We start from the raw sequence: 18991 nt of genomic DNA on the forward strand, positions 1-18991 counted from the left end.
GTACAGTAGCCACTAAGCTAGATTTAGGTAAAGTAAGCCCCAAAATCTCTTACGAAAATTTAATTTTTCTTATGGAGTCCACAAAATTTTGATGTTTACAAATGTCCCTTACTTCAAGGCTTGTCGGAGTGTAGACTTGATGAAACTCAAATATGAGTCTTGAAGTACTCATAGAGCTTCCATCTTTACGATCTTACCGCTACAGAGATTTGCATATCTGATTTATGAGAAAAGAGATAAAGGGCAGGTTTGATCCACTGGGCATGCCAATTTGTTTGCAACATAATTTAATTCATGAAAAATAAATTTCAACCACAAACAAAAGTATGAAAAAATAAGAATTTTTATTGATAAACAATGTGGGTGCAATTCTGTTTCTCCCTTGATTTTCTCCATAATTCGAGGACCGTTAGTAGCGTATTTCTCAAACATAGAATGATCTCTTTATGAATATCCCATGATTTTTGTAGGATATTGGAGATGGTTGATATTTTTATTAATATCCATGAATTCGGGGGATATTGGAGATGCTTTTAAGGGAATATTTGTCCCTTTTATATAGTCGTAATTTAGGGTTTAGAGTACAGTAGCCACCAAGCTAGATTTAGGTAGAGTAACCCCCAAGAACTCTAACAAAAATTTGATTCTTCTTTTAGAGTCCACAAAATTTTGATGTCTATACTAGGATTGAGAATATTTTTCATGAAAGCTTGCTATTGATTATCCTTATTTATAATCTGTTTTCCTCTATCCGTTTGAGGGTTTGAGACTTGAACATACTATTTGAAAAAGTGTATTTCATTATATAGATTTGAAACGTTAAAGGTTATGAATAATTGAAATTATAGCTTTCAAGTCTTTTGAAAAAGCTTTGAGTTTCAATGATGAACAAAAATGACACCCCATCCTTTTGAAATAACGAATGTGTTGAACTTTTATGACTGGCTTTGAGATTCTTATGCAAACTTAACGAAGATTATGGTTATGTTTTGAATGATAGGGTTAAGGAGTCAATAATATTTTGTGATAATGATTTTTTTGGCATGATATGTATGACTTGCAATTCCTGATATTTACCAAATGTGAATGCCTTAATGAAAGATTCCATGAATAAAAGTAAGGAAAAATAAATTAATTGGGCTCAAAGAGGACCGTCTAGTTTTACCGAGAAGGTGTAGTCCTTGTGATCAATGCCAAAAATCGCATTTACAGATGTGAGAGGTCTTGTCCTGAACGGAGGACGACCACTGTATGCTTGTTGCGCGCAATTGTATGTAGTTATGTATATGATATGATGCCTAAACTATGGCTACCTCAGCCCATGCGACTAACATGGATTGGGCCCCACTAGTTAGGTACGGACTGGATTCATATAGCCCCTGAGTTACTTAATATCGGTGTAAACTACATAGTCCAGAATTAAAGATTTCAAGTGATTATGTTTCTCTTACATTTTTTGTCACTTTCTAATTATCTTCATTATGAGCTTATGATTTGAATTTTATAAATAATTTTTAAACTGCTTTGATTTCCTCTTTCCTGGGTTGCATGCCAGTACCTCATCGTACTAACCATCCCTGGACGCTACATCCTTTCATAATATAGGTTTCGAAGTTCATCCCCGCGATCCATTTCAGCATTAGGATTTCACTCGGGACAACAGCTAGCAAGTGGTGAGCCATCCATCTTTTGGAGGACTATGTTTATTCCTTTCCGTTAGACTTGATTTATTTCAGTCTTATGGTATTTTCCCGGGCCATGTCCCGGCATAGGATATTCACTTATTTGCTTAGAGGCTTCGTAGACTAAGTCAGTCAACCGTTTTATTTCACATTTCACGATTTGGTTTTTGAATCATTTCTGTTATTGCACTTCATATTTTATGGGTCTAATTCCGCACCTTATTCATGACTATGCTTATGATGAAATGCTAAGGGGTCATCTCAGACTTTCATTGATCTGGAATGCCCGTCAGTGCTAGAGCCACAGTTTGGGTCGTGACAAGAATGCATCACTATATGTTCAAATGTGAGTTTTTTATATTCTTGTGTGAATCATGAACAAACTCAAACAAGAAAAAATGTACAAATTGTTAAAATTCCAGAGATAAGATACAAAGTAAAAAATATAGCTATAGTTCTTCCAATAAATACTTAAAACCGGCAAACACTTGTGAACCAACAGCGAGGTTATCTCATCTCTTCATGAGGGAAAGCCAGCCCGAGAAAGAGACACCGGTGCATATTCACGGCTAAACTTGCATCTTAAACCTCAAGAAATGATCAGTTGAACCTCCTTCTGGGTGCTCCAAATAATGTCAGCAGGAAGAAATAGGAATGTACTGGAGAAAAATGGTGATATTGAATTTGGCTTCTTTCACTTGTTCTGCTCAAAGCTAGTATGAGGGTCTGGAGGAAAATTGAGACTCCAGACCAAATCCAAAATCAACCTCAGCACGACCTATTGGCGACCTGTCACTTCCTCTACCTCTAACATCACCAACTTCTTCAGAGTTACGGCGTTGGGATATTTTCATAATATCATCTCCAATATCAAGATCGTCTTCCACCTTGATTCGCGTATCCCCATCAGAGATATTTATATCTGTTTCTTGAATGTTACTCTTAGGAGGCTTTGATGCCTCTTCCTGCACATATCCACGAAAATTGATTTTGGAAGGTTCTATTCTTGAGCAGAATAGTAGAAGAAAATTTGTTATGCATCCCCGGTTATACACACTGGTCCTGTTGTTGCCCTTATAACGGAAGTTCTCATATGTGGTCTGCAGAGATCATAAGTAACTAAAACAAGTCAAAACTTAAGCACGAGGAGATCAGTCTCCTTTTTCGAACAGCATATATAAAGCCACTAAAAGTTGTATATTTATCAACTAGTTTTTCTATGTGTGTGATAGGATGAACATTCATCCCGTTCATTTTTCAACAGCATCTGCCCCTAAATAGATGTAAAGTTTACTTCCCACAGGAGCACATGTGCACTCGTTTTTGACTGCTAAAAGTTACTCCTTCAAACGTTCTTCCAATTCTTTTTCTTTTGGAAGTTATGGAAAGCAAGAAGAAAAAGTTAAACATAGTAGAGCATCTTATGAAATAAAACAAAAGGAAAACACCAACAAGCTCTGGCAATTGCTCTTTATAGCTAAATCAAGAAGCCTAGCCCGCCGAGAGTCTCTTATGAAGAATCTATGAACCATCATCTTGGACAAAGAAACAACATACTGACAGATTGACAAGGAATTTTTTTAAGAAAAAAAAATTAGAAAGAAATATAACTCAAGGAAAATACATGTTTTACATTTAAAATTGGATTATCGTACGTCTCATCTATAGATCATATTCTTGAATTAGAAATTCCACTTCCTCCAATATATATGAATTAACAGAACCATATAAACATTTGTCACATTTTTGGAAACAACGACCAATAACCAATGAATGTAAAGGAGAAACGTCAATAAAAATTCCCTCTGCGATAGCAGATAGAGGCCAAAAGGGGAAGAAATATCATTATCTTCTACGTTTCTCCCAATCATTTGTATTAGACTTCCCAAGATGCATGGACAAGTGTCCCCGACAACCCATCATATATTTGGAAGGTATGAATGCTCGTGTCCAATAACACCATGACAATAGCAGAGTCTCATAGAGGAATAAAAAAATATTACTTACTATGATAGTACTCAGATGCAATACAGCAGAAAAGTGTTAAATTACTAATAGTAAGAGGTTTAAAACCAAACTAACCTGATTTGTACCTATGAGATACAAATGGAAGCCAGTTAGACCTCCAACAAACCACAGTGCAATAAAACAATAGACACTTAGTGCCACAGCTGCTGGTGATACTTTGATAGCTTTCCAAATATTTCCAGATTCATCCGAAAGAAGTTTCAGATACAGGGCTGATATGGAAAAGACGAAAACACAAAGTAGGGCTGTTGAAGAAACAAATAGAAAGAAGCAACGGTAGTTCCGCTGTGCACCAACAAGGAAGAAAGAAACAAGAAATAAGTGTCTCAAAAGGATATCTAAACAGCAGTTAAAGTAGAAGAAAAGCTTCTCTTCTCCTAAAATTCTTATATATATATAAGAAAATTTTATAAATGTAGTAGACGCAACTCAGTACATTTTTCTCTCCCAACTTTTTGAGAGCAGAGGTGTAACTCTAAGAGATACACAATGGTGACCTATATCTTGAATGTATTATCCATCACAATAAAGAAATAACCTAAGAAAAGATTTACTAGACACTTTATGAATTTAAACATGTTCAATGCCAACATCAGTAGCTTCAGCAAAACATTCAGTGAGAACAGAACTGATTGCTACATCTTGGTTTAAGGAAACTGCAGGTTAGATTACCAAAAAGACACATAATTTTCATTACCTTATCATTTAGTTTCTAGCCAAAGTCTGTATTCAACACCAAACAATTTAGACATAATAATTAAAACCCTCTCCTGCAACTGCTAGTCAACAAGATAGTTGATCAACTTTTTTCCAATATCCACAATTCGGAGCCAGGAAACAGTTGCCACATTTCGTCTTTAAATGAACCAAATAAATTGGGAGGCATAAGAAAAATAACAAATAGAAGATTCTCCATTGAACTTCAAGAAAAAGAAATAGTAATGAAAATGGATGTACTTACCTTCCCAATGCATTGACCCACCCAAGGGCAATGGTGATCAAATCGCTCCACACAATTATCACATACCGAGCAATGAGAGCATCGTGGGGGACGGTACAACATGCACGTTTCACAATATTTAACTCGTACAGGCAAACCGTTCACAAGGACTTCTTTGGTGCGAGGCAAAGGTCTACTGCCAGCTTCAACAGAAGCTGAAGGATCATACCCTAGAACCTCCTCTGGAGGATGAGAATTACGAGGGACAATGCCAGGATCCTTTGCTGAGGTTGAGAATAGAAGTATAAAGACCTATGGAAACCAATACCACATTAGGATGTCGAAATACTAAGCAGCAACAGAATAGATCACTATGACACTACAGGATTCCAACTGTAAACCACCTGCCCACCCCAAAAGAACATATGTATACACACACACCAGCTTGCCTGTGCCTTCAAGAACGAGTGCTCACCTTAAGAGAAGAAAAGAAGAAAGCACGTTGGCAGTTATGGAAGCCAAGCATAAGGCAGCTGGCAACAATGTAAGCACAGGGTGGACAATGCAGGTGTCTTGGCAGAAAACAAAGTCTCTAATCCTTTATGGGAGGGGAAAGGGGGAAGACGGAAACTCATAGACAGATTTCTGCTCAAAGAAATTGAAGAACACAGAGAATTTTCCTGAAATGTATGTAAAGTTTGATGGATCACTAACAGCCACTAAAAGGAATAGTTAAGAAACTAACATAAATTGTGAAGACAATAGCTATCACCAGAATTGCATATCCTGCAGTTTCTCGTTGGAGTTCAAACACAAAATTTCTTGCCACGAATACACAAAATAGAACAACAGGGACAAGGATGAGCGTGAAGGTAATAATCAATGACTTAGCATCTGGTCCGAATATTAGCCTCCCGCCAAGCAAGAATTTCTGCACATTAGATGAACCAAAAAATAAAAGAGTCAAGTACAAAGGCATATGCCCAAGAGAACAATAACATATTCATACTCACAGTTACAAAATCAATGGATAGATTCTTGTTTTATGAAAGAAACAATTGGTCACAATATGTGAGCTACTTCACCTTGGGTGTTGAAGGTGAATTGGGGCGTCATAGTCACTTCTTTTTTTCTTTTTTGATATGACAGTTTTTATAGGAGAAATCACAGTTTTTAAATTTGAGGTTGTATGTTTCAAGTGTACTCATGTTTGAGAAAATGTAAGCTTTTTCCTTCCAGATTGTCACTAGGCACCAAAAGATCCTTTATTGATCAAAGAAGTCTAAGATTCCCCTATATTACAGTTCGAGGAGTTTGTAACATGTGGCAAATCCTTGTATAACAGAAAAATTGCCTTGGATTCATTTCACTAATTGGTACTTTATCTGAATCACTACGTTGGGGTACCCTTAAACCACCATGGCATATTCAATATTACCCCTTTGAAACAAAAGATGCATCAACTAATGTCATTCCAACAAAAAAATGAGTCGACATTAGGAACTTGCAAGTTTGATCAGTCAGTCCCTGCTATCGCATCTCAAAGTTCAAGTCACCACAGCCTTTCAGTAGACAGACTCCAACATAAAGAAAATTGAGATCTAAACTTTAAACTTAAAATCTCAAATACAAGTAAAGATGAATTATAGGTGCTCGCTGTCAGTACCAATATCACAACCATACTCACATATATTGTTGGAGAGATCAAGTAGCGGTGTTTCTATTTCTATCAGCTGACCCTACTCTATTAATAGGAACAACCGCTTTCTATGTTGAATGAAGACTTCCAGGTTACAATTAGTGACTCTTCATCAATTTGAATTGAATATTTATAGTAAAAGGATTGAAATGTTGGCAATCACAACAATGTCATATATTTATTTCGCAGATGAATTATGATTGTAACTCTATCTATGGAATCAGATATCTATATATTCTACAGAGAAAAACAATTGCAATGAGAAAAGTAATCTGCTATAGTGGTAGTAACCATTCATCTCTTTCAAATCAGGCCTTTCTTGTCTCTTCCTGCCAGCTTGATGCTGCTGATATTTCAAGAGCACTGTGTTTCCTTTGTGATGTCTATTCTATTGTTTCTGATAGAAGGTACCATTGCCACAGCCTATTCTTGTCTATCCCCTACATTGTTCCAGCCTCTTCAGGCCATGGTTCCAGCAGCACTTGCCATGTTTAATGGCAGCACCATCAGCTGACAAGTTTGTCGCCATCGGTGGACAAGTTTGTAGTCAAAACCTAGTGCTAAGTTTCTGTACAATAACACCTTTAGATTAATGTAAACTTAGCGTCATGTTACCATCTGCTAACATGTCTGCAGTCAACGCTCAATCAGCAGCATGTCGTAGTCCAGCAACACGTTGACATCCACCAACACATTTCTCATCAGTTTAGTTAGCATCACGTGATTAATTTGATGCACCAAGCCCAGCGCTCTCACCATAGAAATTGACACACAGTAATCCTTTACCAGCCTCAGTTGGTGTCATGTTGTTGTCCCACCATACATCGCTGTCCAATAACATGTTTCTAATCAGGACCAAGTTAGCATGACAATGTCTTCCAGAGGCACAGCATTATTTGGTTATCAGAGCAACAAATTATTAGTAACTCTAAGTTTTTTCACCTTAAGCTTCAGGGATCATGTTAAAATATAAGATAATTAATGAGGGATGACAATAAATGCACCACCAATATCAGTGCTAGAATAGTAACTTGTCTAATAATTGTATAAATATAGCAGTACCACAATTAATGTAATCAAGCAGTGCACTGCAATCAATCTTTTATCAAGCTCATATATATTTCTGTATTTTCTACATTCTCGCAAAGGTATGTAATCATTCTTCCTAGCTGTCCAGTACTTTTAAGTTTTAACACCTACCGATAGGTGGCTCTTGTATCTTATTTGCATAAAGGAAGAATCATTTTTTGGATAGGGTAAGTAGTTTAATTGACGTTCTTCCCTGTATTCAAGTCGTATACCAAAAACATCAAATTAATAAGGACTCTATTTGTTCTCTCTTAATTTTTACTTTACCTGAAGATCTTTTTTTTTTGAGAATGTAACATCACTTTACCTGAAGATTTTTCACAGCTAGAAGTTCCAAATCTTGCAAAAATCCTTATAATTTTAGGACTTTGAATGACAATCCACTAGAAATATCACAGATTCAACTCAAAGAGTATGCCCATGTCACACCAGATGTAGTATGTTGAGACCATAACAATAACTATCACTTTGCGGAGATAAGCTCTTAAATGATGAAATTTACAAGTTTCCATTAGTAATCATGAAGCATGTCGATACTTCAACTCAACAAGCATCATGCCAACGACATCTTTTGCCGTAATAATGACCAATTAACTAGAGTACCTCGTCATAGGATTAGGTCAAGTGGCAACTATTGAGGGACTTGTGACTTAGGTCACAGGTTCGAATCCTGCATCATACAAACTAATCTTGGCATTTAAGTGGAGAAGGTGATACAGGTCAAATGGGCATCAACGCTTTTGATCACACAACTCGAGGCCAACATGAGGAGGTCCAAGCCTTGATCGCCCTAAGGACCCAAGAATGTGCTTAGAGGCCCTTCTTCAAGCTCCTAATAAAGCAACGTCAGGTTTGGAAGATAGCTTGGAGCCAGCTTGGAGCCGAGGACAGCCAGGACCCAGGGATAAAGAGAGCCTTTGTGGGTTATTTCCGAAATAGCCACTTTTGGGCTATTTTTGTAATAGGCTAGTTGTGCAAAGGCAACTACTATAAATAGGTGCCTTAGACATTTCATTAGTTAGTTTTTTGATGATGAATTTTACATGATGTATTCATGAGACTCCATGGGAATGTTTGAGTGCTTGGAAAAGCATTTGTTGAACCTTGTTTAGAAACATTGGTTGTAAGGGCGATCTAATCCCCTTTGCGGTCACCGTAAGAGTTAGGTGCCTATTGATAGTCATTAAGGGAGGTTTTAGAATTTGATACATCCTTCGATTGCTCTTTCGGTATTAATTTCGTGTCTATCTTCCTATCTTGGCTAGTCTATCCTTCTATTTTTATTTTCCGCGTCTTAGATTCGAGTCCTCGTGGGTCGATTTGTATCATTTGGTACCAGAGCCGAGCTTGATTTCGTTCCTACGAAGTCAATCTTGGGTTTGTTATCTTGAAAATCAACAAAAAGGAGTGTCAAAAATCGAAATCCCCCCAAAAAAGTCACTATTCACGTTTTTTGTTCTTAGGTCAATTTTTGTGTTTTTCTTGTGTTTCTAGTGTTAGATTTGTGTTCTCTAACACCATACGAGTCTACAAATCAAATTTGAGTCAAATCGGAGCTTATTTGAGTGTTCTATCCTTGTTGGAAGCTTGGGTTGAAGAAGTTTGATGTGAATTGAAATTCTGGAAGTTTTGGTTGTGAATTTGAACAAAATGATGTTTGGAATATGTTTGGAAGGTTTAAAAGAGCCTTGGTTCAAAATTTCGTCGCATTCCGACCAACGGTTTAAGAGATAGAGATTTTTGAAGTTTTGGTGTTCTTGGAGAAATTCAAATCTTCAAGAGGAATTGTTGGCAAAGGTGGTTGTTTGTACAAGCACATTTTTGAAGATTCAAGGGAATATTCCTACGGAGAGGACAAAGGGGGACCATTTGAAGGTACAAAGTACACTTGGAGGCTGCCTTGGACGGGTGAGGTGCGCCTGATGAGTGCTTGAAATACTCCAGCAGGTCAGCCGCAGGCCAAACCAGTGGGCAAACCTTCACCTGCATCCAACCTGCCCTTGAGGTGCGTCCAGCCTGCTGCGACAGACCCAACGCAGGTCAAGCAGTGAGCAAAAGGCCTCCTGCGTCCAGCCTGCCTTTCCACCTGCGCCCAAGGTGCCCTTGGTCTGCTCCAGCAGGTCAGCAGCGCCCCAAAACAGTGAGCAAAGGCAGCAGCTGTGTCCAAGCTGCGCCCCACATGCTGCAGCAGCTCCCCCAACACAGCCTCATCACAGAACACCTCAATTTGAACACAAACCAGCCCCAACACAACCCAACATACCAACACTTCTCCAACATTAATTCAAGTTCTAAAACACATCTCAACTCTTTAAGAACTCCATTGCCCAAGGTTTGATTCTTTGGTTCATTTTTTTTTTTGTTTCCTAATCTCTTCTTTTGATTCTTAAATCAATCATCAACTAGTAATTCGTCTACTAAGTTGATCAATTAGTTCTTAAGTCCAAATTCTTTCATCGTCCTATTTCTTTTGAGTTTTTCTAGTTTTTATTCCGTTGTAGCTTTTTGATTCAAGTCCGTAAATAGTTTTTATTTCTTTGAGTCGCTCAAACAAGAATCCACTCTGGCCGCAAAGTAGAGATTGACACCTTATCGACCACCGGAGTATAAGCAACTTTCAACATTCGCCGCTCCAATTGTGAGGATCACCAAGGTGAGATTCATACGAGTGTTAGTGACGAGCTTTACAACTAATCTTGTTAGTTCATTTTGTAGGTACAAGGTGATATAAGGGGAACATGTCTTCGATAGCCTCGGATAATTGTGACTACAACATAGGAGACTATGATTGTGGTGAAGATTGTTACGGCTACGAAGAAGATGGAGATTATAGGGGCTATAAATATAGCCATGATCAAGAGTCGTGTGGGAATGAGGGATACTATTCCAAAGGAGAATGTGAGATGAATGATGACCCTAATTCTTTTAGCGAATATGGAGATGATGAAGAGCCTTGTGATGGTTCTTATGAGGAAGATGGAGCATGTGAGGAGTGTTACATTTCCCACTCCGAGCCTAGAGGTGATGTAAGGTATAACTCATTCATTTACAAATCTTATAAGGATCATGGTGAGAATGTACGTCAGGATTGTGAAGTTTCATATTCCTCGTCTTGTAGTACTTCTTATCAAGGTCTAATCGATGTGAATGGTTATGCTAACTATAGCAGAGGTTGCTCCATGGGAATGAAAGAGCGTGCATCTCCAAAGCCTAGGGGTACTACATATTACTCTTCTTATCCTAGTGCCCAAACGTATAGAAACATGGACCAAAGTAGATATGGAGGGTATAGTAGGAGTCAAGATCTTCATATCCTCCCTATCTTTATAAGAGAGTTGAGTCCCGAAAAATATCTTGATTGCGAATGGAAGTGTGAAAGGATCTTCATGGATTATGATATGAGTGAAGTTGAAAGAGCTACGTGTGCCCTTAAACATATTCAAGGCCGGAGACCATTGCGGTGGGAATCCATAAGGAAGTTCGGCCGAACATGGAGTGCTTTGAAAGGAATCATGAGGGGTACTCATGTGTCCATGGGGTATACTAAGCTTTACAATGTTGATCCAAGAAGAAATGTTCACTCTGAAAAGATAAAAATTTGTCGGGTTCGGGGATGTCTCCTTGTGCTAGATGTTTGGTGCTATAGAAACTATATCATTCCACCCATGGTTGACCATCTAGGGATATCTCGAGAGCCTCTATGTGTTCCATACTTCTTGGATGGGTATAAGGTCTCCGAGAGAGTGAAGGTTTCCTTCACCCGATTTGGGTACTATGAGGAGGTGTGGTGCGATATTTTCCCCTTGGAACGTGTACATCTATGCTTGGGTGCCAATTGGTTTGCACAACATAAGGTTTCAAAGGTAAAAAATTGGCCTAAGATTGTAAAAGACCAATGCAGAAACCATTTCTTTCCATCTATTCTTCCCAAATATCAAAGAGATGTGACCACTTACTTCAAGCTGAATGAAAACGAGAGACAAAAAATTGAGAGGAGTAAGGGAGTGCAAGGTGGCAACCTAAGAGAGGAAAAAAGAGATGTAGTGAGGAGTGCAGTGAGGGGGTTGCCACCAACCGGAGCTAACATTATTTGTCTTCTATTAATAAGGACATGTATGTAGGTACCAACATGGCAAGCGGAGGAGAACAAGTACCAAAAGAGAAGGTTCCCTTTAAAGACTAGACGAGGGAAATTTTAGATGCTTCCGAGGCTTGTGGAGGACCTTTATACCAAGGTAAAAAAGAATATGCTCAAGAACTTCCAGGTAACATAGCTAACTCTTACATTTTTGTGCTTGTGAATGATGATTGTGTGGCTAGTAGCCCATGAGTGTGAGTAGTAAGCTAACTATATGTGAGTCTATTAATTCTTTGCCTCTTGATGTTGATGTACATATTGTAGGATACACTAACTAATCCTATTGATAACCGAATTGATTTTTCTTGTAAGATCAATTTGTGTCCACCTAGTGTTGAAGCCATTGTGTTGGATGATAGTACATCATCTTGTGGAAATTGTGTTGACCAACTTGTGTGCAAAACTAATCCACCACTTGAGGATGTATTTAATGTGATTAGAGAACCTAAAGTGAGTAATGAAATTGAGAATGTTGGTCAAGAAGATGGGAGTGAACCTTTGAGCTTGTCTTTCAGTGAAGATCCTAATGCTTGCTTGGCTCATAGGGATAATCATGTGCTTGAAACATCTTTGATACTTAATAATGGTCTTTTAGAGAATGGACTTGCATACTCTATATCCTCTTCATAGATAGATCTTTCTTTCTTTAAGAACAATATCTTGTTTGAAGATGATGAGCTAACTCCTAGTTAATTACCTAGTGGTGTGGATAACATTGTTGATATAGCTTATCTTGAGGGCTATATTCCATATGACAACCCACTATGGTGTGACAAAATTTCTCCTAGAGATGGAAATATCTTCTTGAAAGATGAGAGTACTCTTAAGGGAAAGGAATGTGATGTCTTGGAAAGGAATAATCAATTGGGTGATGATAACTTTGATTTGCTTGAATCTTTAAGAAACCCAATAAGTGATTGGTCCTTAGAAAATAATTGAGGATGTGATCCTTTATATGACACCTCACCCTTGTTTGATACTTAGGATGAATTGCTTACTTCTTGTGAAGGCCTAAGTAATAATCCCTTTGATATTGGTGGTGGTATGTGTCTACTTGAAGATTCTTCCATTGAAAGAGAAAGTATCAATTGTTTGGAAATCAATTCATCTTCTACTTTGTGTGACCTTATTGTTGAGAATACTCTTGGTGATGATTTTGAATCTAATAGTGAGTATGTGCATGAGGTCACCTTAGTTGAAGTTGACTTGGATGATACCTTTCTTTACTTTCCCTTTGTTTTTGATGATGTTTATGCTAATGAGGAGAGTATATCTTTTAGTTTGGGTGAAGCTAGTGGGGAAAAAGAGTGTTATCTAGACCTATGTCTATGACCGCTCTTTCCATTTGACCCCGACGCCAAATTTGGATATGGTGATTATGGCACACCCAATTTATTACTTGGTCCACATGACAAGCAAAGTTCGAATGAGGGTGTTGGTATCCTTCCCTATGATGAGAAGTCTTTCTCGAGGATTCACAATCCACTTGAGGGACCAACATCGTGTAAGGGAAAGAACTCTAACCAAGATGAAGGGTTTTTAAAGGGGACCCATGAAAAGCTCCAAGAGAGTTCACCATATGTGTTTCCTTTCTTGACCAAGGTTTTACCACTTGTTGGTCAAGGACAGAGTCTTCCATTGAAACTACTTTGGATGAGCTCCATTCGTATGGTACCCTCCCTCATTATGTGAGTAGAGATGATGATCTCCTTCTCAAAGGTGGTATCATTCTTGAGCACCCGAGGGCAAATGTCTCATTGTCTCCTTTGGTTGTTGCTAATAACTTTGCATCCTTGTTTGACACACTTGTGCTTAAGTTGCATGAATCCCAACTTGTGGATGCCAAGTTGATGATTTACTTGAACGGAAGAAGTCATATGTGCTTAAATGTCTTGATTCCATCCTTGTGTGACTTATGTGCTATATCTTTTGAGCTAAATGGCAATCTTATAGATGATAGCGCCTTGGATGATGCCTTTATACTTGATTCCTTCCTATATTACCTCTTCGCCTATGATGACATCCATCCAACTTTTGGATTTGTTTTATGTAGAGGTAGAGAATTTGTTGGTTAGTCCACTTGTTTGAGTCACATTGCTATATGCATCTTGTGGACTTTAATACCATTTGAGGCACCACTCTTGATGTGGTCTCTTAAAGAGGTGATGAAGCAATTGTGTCTTATGGCTCCAAAGGTGAAGGTAACCTTGCCTTTTGGATTTAGTGATGCCATTATGACCCTTGTGATTTCCTTACCTCTTGGTGATTCCCATAGCCAACTCCTTTGAGCATTTTTCAACAAGTTTTTAATGGTTAACACGAAGGATTCTTGGTTAAATCTTAAGCGTGTGCAACCTTGGCATGATGAAATGACTGCTTATGCTAACCCTAACCCTCATGCCATGAGGAATTTGTGTTCGTTTGTCTTTCCTTTGATTTTGCAAGGTTTGGATTCGAGCTCGAATCCTTTTCAAGAAGGGGAGGATGATACAAGTCAAATGGGCATCAACGCTTTTGATCACACAACTCGACGCCAACATAAGGAGGTCCAAGCCTTGATCGCCCTAAGGATCCAAGAATGTGCTTGGAGGCCATTCTTCGAGCTCCTAATAAAGCAACGTCAGGTTTGGAAGATAGCTTGGAGCCGAGGAAAGCCATGACACAGAAATAAAGAGAGCCCTTATGGGTTATTTCCGAAATAATCGTTTTTGGGCTATTTTTGTAATAGGCTAGTTGTGCAAAGGCAACTACTATAAATAGGTGCCTTAGACATTTCATTAGTTAGTTTTTTGATGATGAATTTTACATGATATATTCATGAGACTCCATGAGAGTGTTTGAGTGCTTGGAAAAACATTTGTTGAACCTTGTTTAGAAACGTTGGTTGTTAGGGCGATCTAATCCCCTTTTCCATCACCGTAAGAGTTAGGTGCCTATTGATAGTCATTAAGAGCGGTTTTAGTATTTGATACATCCTTCGATTGCTCTTTCGGTATCAATTTCGTGTCTATCTTTCTATCTTGGCTATGCTATCCTTCTATCTTTATTTTCCGCGTCTTAGATTCGAGTCCTCGTGGGTCGATTTGTATCAGAAGGGTAGATGGACAAACCCATTATTTCTGGGTTGTTCCCGACAGAATTCTCAATCATATTTGTTTTAATCAATGCCAAGATTTTATTGAACTAATTAGAACTAAATAAACAATTATTCCTTCCTCTGACGATAAATTGCTCATTAGACCACAAGAAACCATCCAAGACTACTGACCGTCGACCACGAGTAAAATTTCGTTAAGGGTATTCAAGATTTAATATATACGTATGTAAAGTAAATTTCAACCTATTTACTATTGGAAATGTTATGAAAAATACTTGAATCACACAGGCATGTCAAGTGACACTGTCTTTAAGGATATTTCACCCAATATCAGTGTATCCCCTAGGATCCAAAAAGCTCTTCTAGTATCAAACTAGGAGCCCAAAACTAACAAAGAATTTACATTAGTAGAAAACCCAGCACTACATTATATCGGAGGAAGAGTTTCATTTTCTATTCAACCCAAAAGTAAAAGACTACCAAATATATATAGATGAAGATCACAATTCACAATATCAGATTAGCTTAAGGCTCCAATAATTGTCAGGTAATAACGAGGGGTATAATGACAATGAAGAATATAAGTCAATTGTCAAAAGTGTAACGTTAGATTAAAAGAAAATTATTAACCACTCAATGCTCTTTGAAGAGCATACAACGTTTGCTCATATTGAATAGGAAGTTGTGTCAATTCTGATTTTGCTCAAGAAACTGACATCTATATATATTTGATATACTAAGTATATCAAATACTTATTAAAGAGGTATTAAGAAACAAATCAAGGCAATAAAAAAATACTTCTTTTTGAGATATCTAGATTATTTTTCTAAATATACTTCATATATTTTCCTATATATCGTATAATGTTTCAACAAAGGGTGTTCACTAGCCACCCTTCACTCAGCTACCTCCCACCATAACAAGTAATTCTATCCACCAATACTCTGACAGATGGAAAGAACTCACCTAAGTATTTTTGTCTCCGCTAAAATTTAAACTTAAGACACTTCATAATTCTCATCTCACTTCATTGATCACTAGACACCACACCCTTGAGAGCCCATCAAACTTCACTTTTTCACAACTATTTCAAGAACTCTAATAACCATCTATAGAAAGTAACAAAACAAGAAACTCAACACAACGAATCTCACAAAACACAGCTTAATTCCAACACACCCAAAAAGACCAAAGCTTTCATTTTTTTTCTTCAACATAAACCAAGTCTTGAAACAATAAACCCCACATCAAATTCCATTAAACTAACATCAACCCACCAATCTTTATCATAACATAAGCACACTTAAATGTCAATATAACCAAAAAAAAAAAAAAACAAAAAAGACCAAAGCTTTCATTTTTATTTTTCTTCAAGACAAGCAAGTTTTGAAACAATAAACCCCCAGATCAAAATTTAGTAAAGTAACACCAACCCATCAATCTTTTACACAATATAAGCATACCCAAATATCAATATAAAAAAAAAAAAACTTCAAGTGGGCAAAATGTATAGCTAAATATATGGACTTACATTGTTGGCCTTCCAAGACTGGTACACGAGCTTAGGCTGGTTGGCCATGAAAGATTGATTCTTTGTCACTTTGGTAAAGCAACAACAACAAAAGAACAACACAAGTAGAAATTATTTACTTTCATTTTTTTGGTTCTTTTTTGGCCTTTTTGTTCAACTTTTTTGCAGACAAATTAGGGGGTTAAAATGGCGCTTTGCGGTTCAAATGTAGTGGATTTAATGATGGTTGGTGGCTTTTCCTTTCTTCTCTTTTTTAATAATGGCCTTTAATAATAGTATTTTGTTATAAAATATCAAATACAGAGGAGACAATTTTTGAAAGTATTTTTGTTTACTACTGGAATCTATATATAAAAATATTATTAAAAGATAATTATTTATAAATCATCAAACTTGCTCTCAAAGTTTATTAAGCTTGACATTAAGTAGGCAATTTAGCCTAACTAATTTTGGTGTTCAAATTCAATTTGAACAAGTAATTTTAAAATTCAAATCTAGTTTGAACAAGTAATTTTTGGTGTTCCAGTTTAATTTGGTAAATGATTATTATCTCTCATTAATGACATTCACACATATATATATCACATAATATCCATATTATATAATACTCCCCTTTCGATGTCTTAGATAATGTGTCTCATACTGGAAAAATTCTATGAAAAAAGCCTAATAAAGAAAAAAGAGTACACACATTTTGTAATACGTCTTTACTGTTGTCTTATAATAAACTTACCAGAAAAATTCGATTGGAACAAAATCTTAGTTAAGGAAAAAAGAATACAACACGTATTTTACTCCCCCTAATGGGAACTTTATTTGATATTTGTAGATGGCGCATTCCATCTTATATCTTAACTTCTCAAATATTGATTTTGACAATGCATTAGTGACCAGATTTGTTAATTTATTAGCTGATCAAATTTGTTGAATATTTGTTTCACCTTTCTTCTCAAGATCACGAGTGACGAAGAACTTTGGTGAAATATGTATTGTTCCGTCTCTTTAATGTATCCTCCCTTCAACTGAGCTATACTTGCAATATTGTATTCACACATAATTGTTGTATATCCCTTTTCAAAGAAAACTACATATTTCTTAAATATGTTGAGTTATTAATCTCAACCAAACACACTTATGTCTTACTTCATGAATGACTATAGTTTTTGCAAGATTTGAAGAAGTGACAACTATTGGTTGCTTCATCGGATGTCATGATGTAGTTGTATCTCCATATGTAAGTAAAAAGCCCATCTGAGATTAAACTTCATGTGGATCAGAAAATATCTTTACAATGTATGTTCATTAATGGAAAAATATTTGAATTGTCAAATACTCCGAGTACACATATGGTACACACATTGTTAGTTGTCTCATTATCATGGACATCTTGATCATTTGCTCCTTTCCTTCTTTAAGGAGTTTTACTTTTAGAATCGATTGGTCTATCATGCTCCAGGCATGCTGTAGGCTCTCTCCTTTTACAGATTTTTCATTATCGTATTTATAGCTGAATTATCACATGGAGTCAGCAAAAAAAATCTCACAACTATTTTACAATATTTTACAAATAAATTATCGTATGTACTTCAAGTTCACACACACATAAACACACATACACACACAAACACACACACACACACACACACATATATATATATACAGGATCTAGATAATTTATTTCAAATCATAAATTTTAGCTGTTAATCATCTCTCCCCCTAATATTAGGAAATCTGACATTTACCCCAATCTTATTTTGGGATCCATCTTTGTGCGTTGTGGTGAATAATTAAATCATACACTACACATTTAAAATTTTAGGTGAGAATTATTTGGTTCCTGACCATAAACCAATAGTGATAGGGAAGCCTTGTCGGCTTGATGCATACAAATGTTGTTATATTTTAAATGACACATCTTATGCCAAATTTTTTTAGGAGATTTGTTCTCATAATCAATGATTTAGCTATAATTGGCTACATATAATTTCTGCTAAATCAATCAACATTTTCAACATAATTTTAGTTTGGAACCATGCTCGTAATTTAACAATTCGAGCAAACAACTTTGCAAAAAATAAATTGCAAGTTAATAGAAAAGCATATATGACCATTTCATAGCTGCATCAATTAAATTATATAATAGTAATTAGTCCACATGGCAGGCGAATAAGTCTATATTCACCTATTTATATGTTTAAAAAATTTAGAAAATACTATCCCAACCTTAGCAGATACAATGATCAATTCATTATTAGAACTAACAACACAACAAAATCCGTAAAGAACTTTTTCTTCAATATAAAACAACATGAATTCTCAATTATTTTTGCATCACATTTGAACCGAAATGGTCAACCATCATGCCAACTGATATTTATTTCAGTAAACTTTTAATTTATTATTGTACGTGATTCTGTTGTCGTACTCATAGTTGTGTATTACAAATAGGAGAAGTAGAGCAGGTAACCTTTTAAATAAATATTTATAACTCGCTTCGATTGTAGTAATATAAAGATATAACATCTTTCCTTTATTTGTAATCTCAATATAATTTATTTTGGTCAATATCTTTGAAACTTAATTAGTTTCTTTTGAGACTTACTACAATCTTAATATTATGAATAATTTCATTCCCCCATATAAACTTAAGCTCTTTTGGAGCTCTCAATTAATTTTGTGTACTACCACATATTTCATACACCATTCATATGGTGAACATCTCCTTCAAGGAGAAAATCATATAACTACAGTCATAATCTTAAAATTATATAGGCAAGACTTGTTTC

At 36.4% G+C, this 18991-nt stretch overlaps 1 protein-coding gene across 4 annotated transcripts; it reads right to left on the reverse strand.

Annotated features, from left to right (window-relative positions):
* Nucleotides 1–2019: 2019 nt before the first annotated feature.
* LOC107851218 (protein S-acyltransferase 8) lies at nt 2020–16600 on the reverse strand. 4 transcript variants are annotated; one of them, XM_016696157.2, is made up of 5 exons: nt 16206–16600; nt 5396–5581; nt 4672–4962; nt 3765–3995; nt 2020–2782 (listed from the first exon to the last, which is right to left on the reverse strand). In XM_016696157.2, exons 1-5 carry the CDS (start codon nt 16251–16253, stop codon nt 2396–2398), a joined length of 1143 nt encoding a protein of 380 aa, XP_016551643.2. In that variant the 5' UTR covers nt 16254–16600; the 3' UTR covers nt 2020–2395. The 4 variants fall into 4 exon arrangements, with proteins under 4 accessions (XP_016551643.2, XP_047257420.1, XP_047257422.1 ...); XM_047401464.1 differs by having other exon boundaries at nt 5423–5581; nt 16206–16495; XM_047401466.1 differs by lacking the exon at nt 16206–16600 and adding an exon at nt 6965–7165.
* Nucleotides 16601–18991: the final 2391 nt, after the last annotated feature.

The sequence above is a fragment of the Capsicum annuum genome, chromosome 12 (assembly GCF_002878395.1).
Source record: "Capsicum annuum cultivar UCD-10X-F1 chromosome 12, UCD10Xv1.1, whole genome shotgun sequence".
NCBI lineage: Eukaryota > Viridiplantae > Streptophyta > Magnoliopsida > Solanales > Solanaceae > Capsicum > Capsicum annuum.

Excerpts from the sequence above, each read along its gene's own strand:
- LOC107851218 (XM_016696157.2), bottom strand. The coding sequence starts at position 16,253 with ATGGCCAACCAGCCTAAGCTCGTGTACCAGTCTTGGAAGGCCAACAAT. Across the intron at positions 4,963-5,395 it reads CTATTGTCTTCACAATTTAT|GTCTTTATACTTCTATTCTC; the intron begins GTTAGTTTCTTA and ends TGGTTTCCATAG. Across the intron at positions 2,783-3,764 it reads ATCTCATAGGTACAAATCAG|ACCACATATGAGAACTTCCG; the intron begins GTTAGTTTGGTT and ends TGATCTCTGCAG.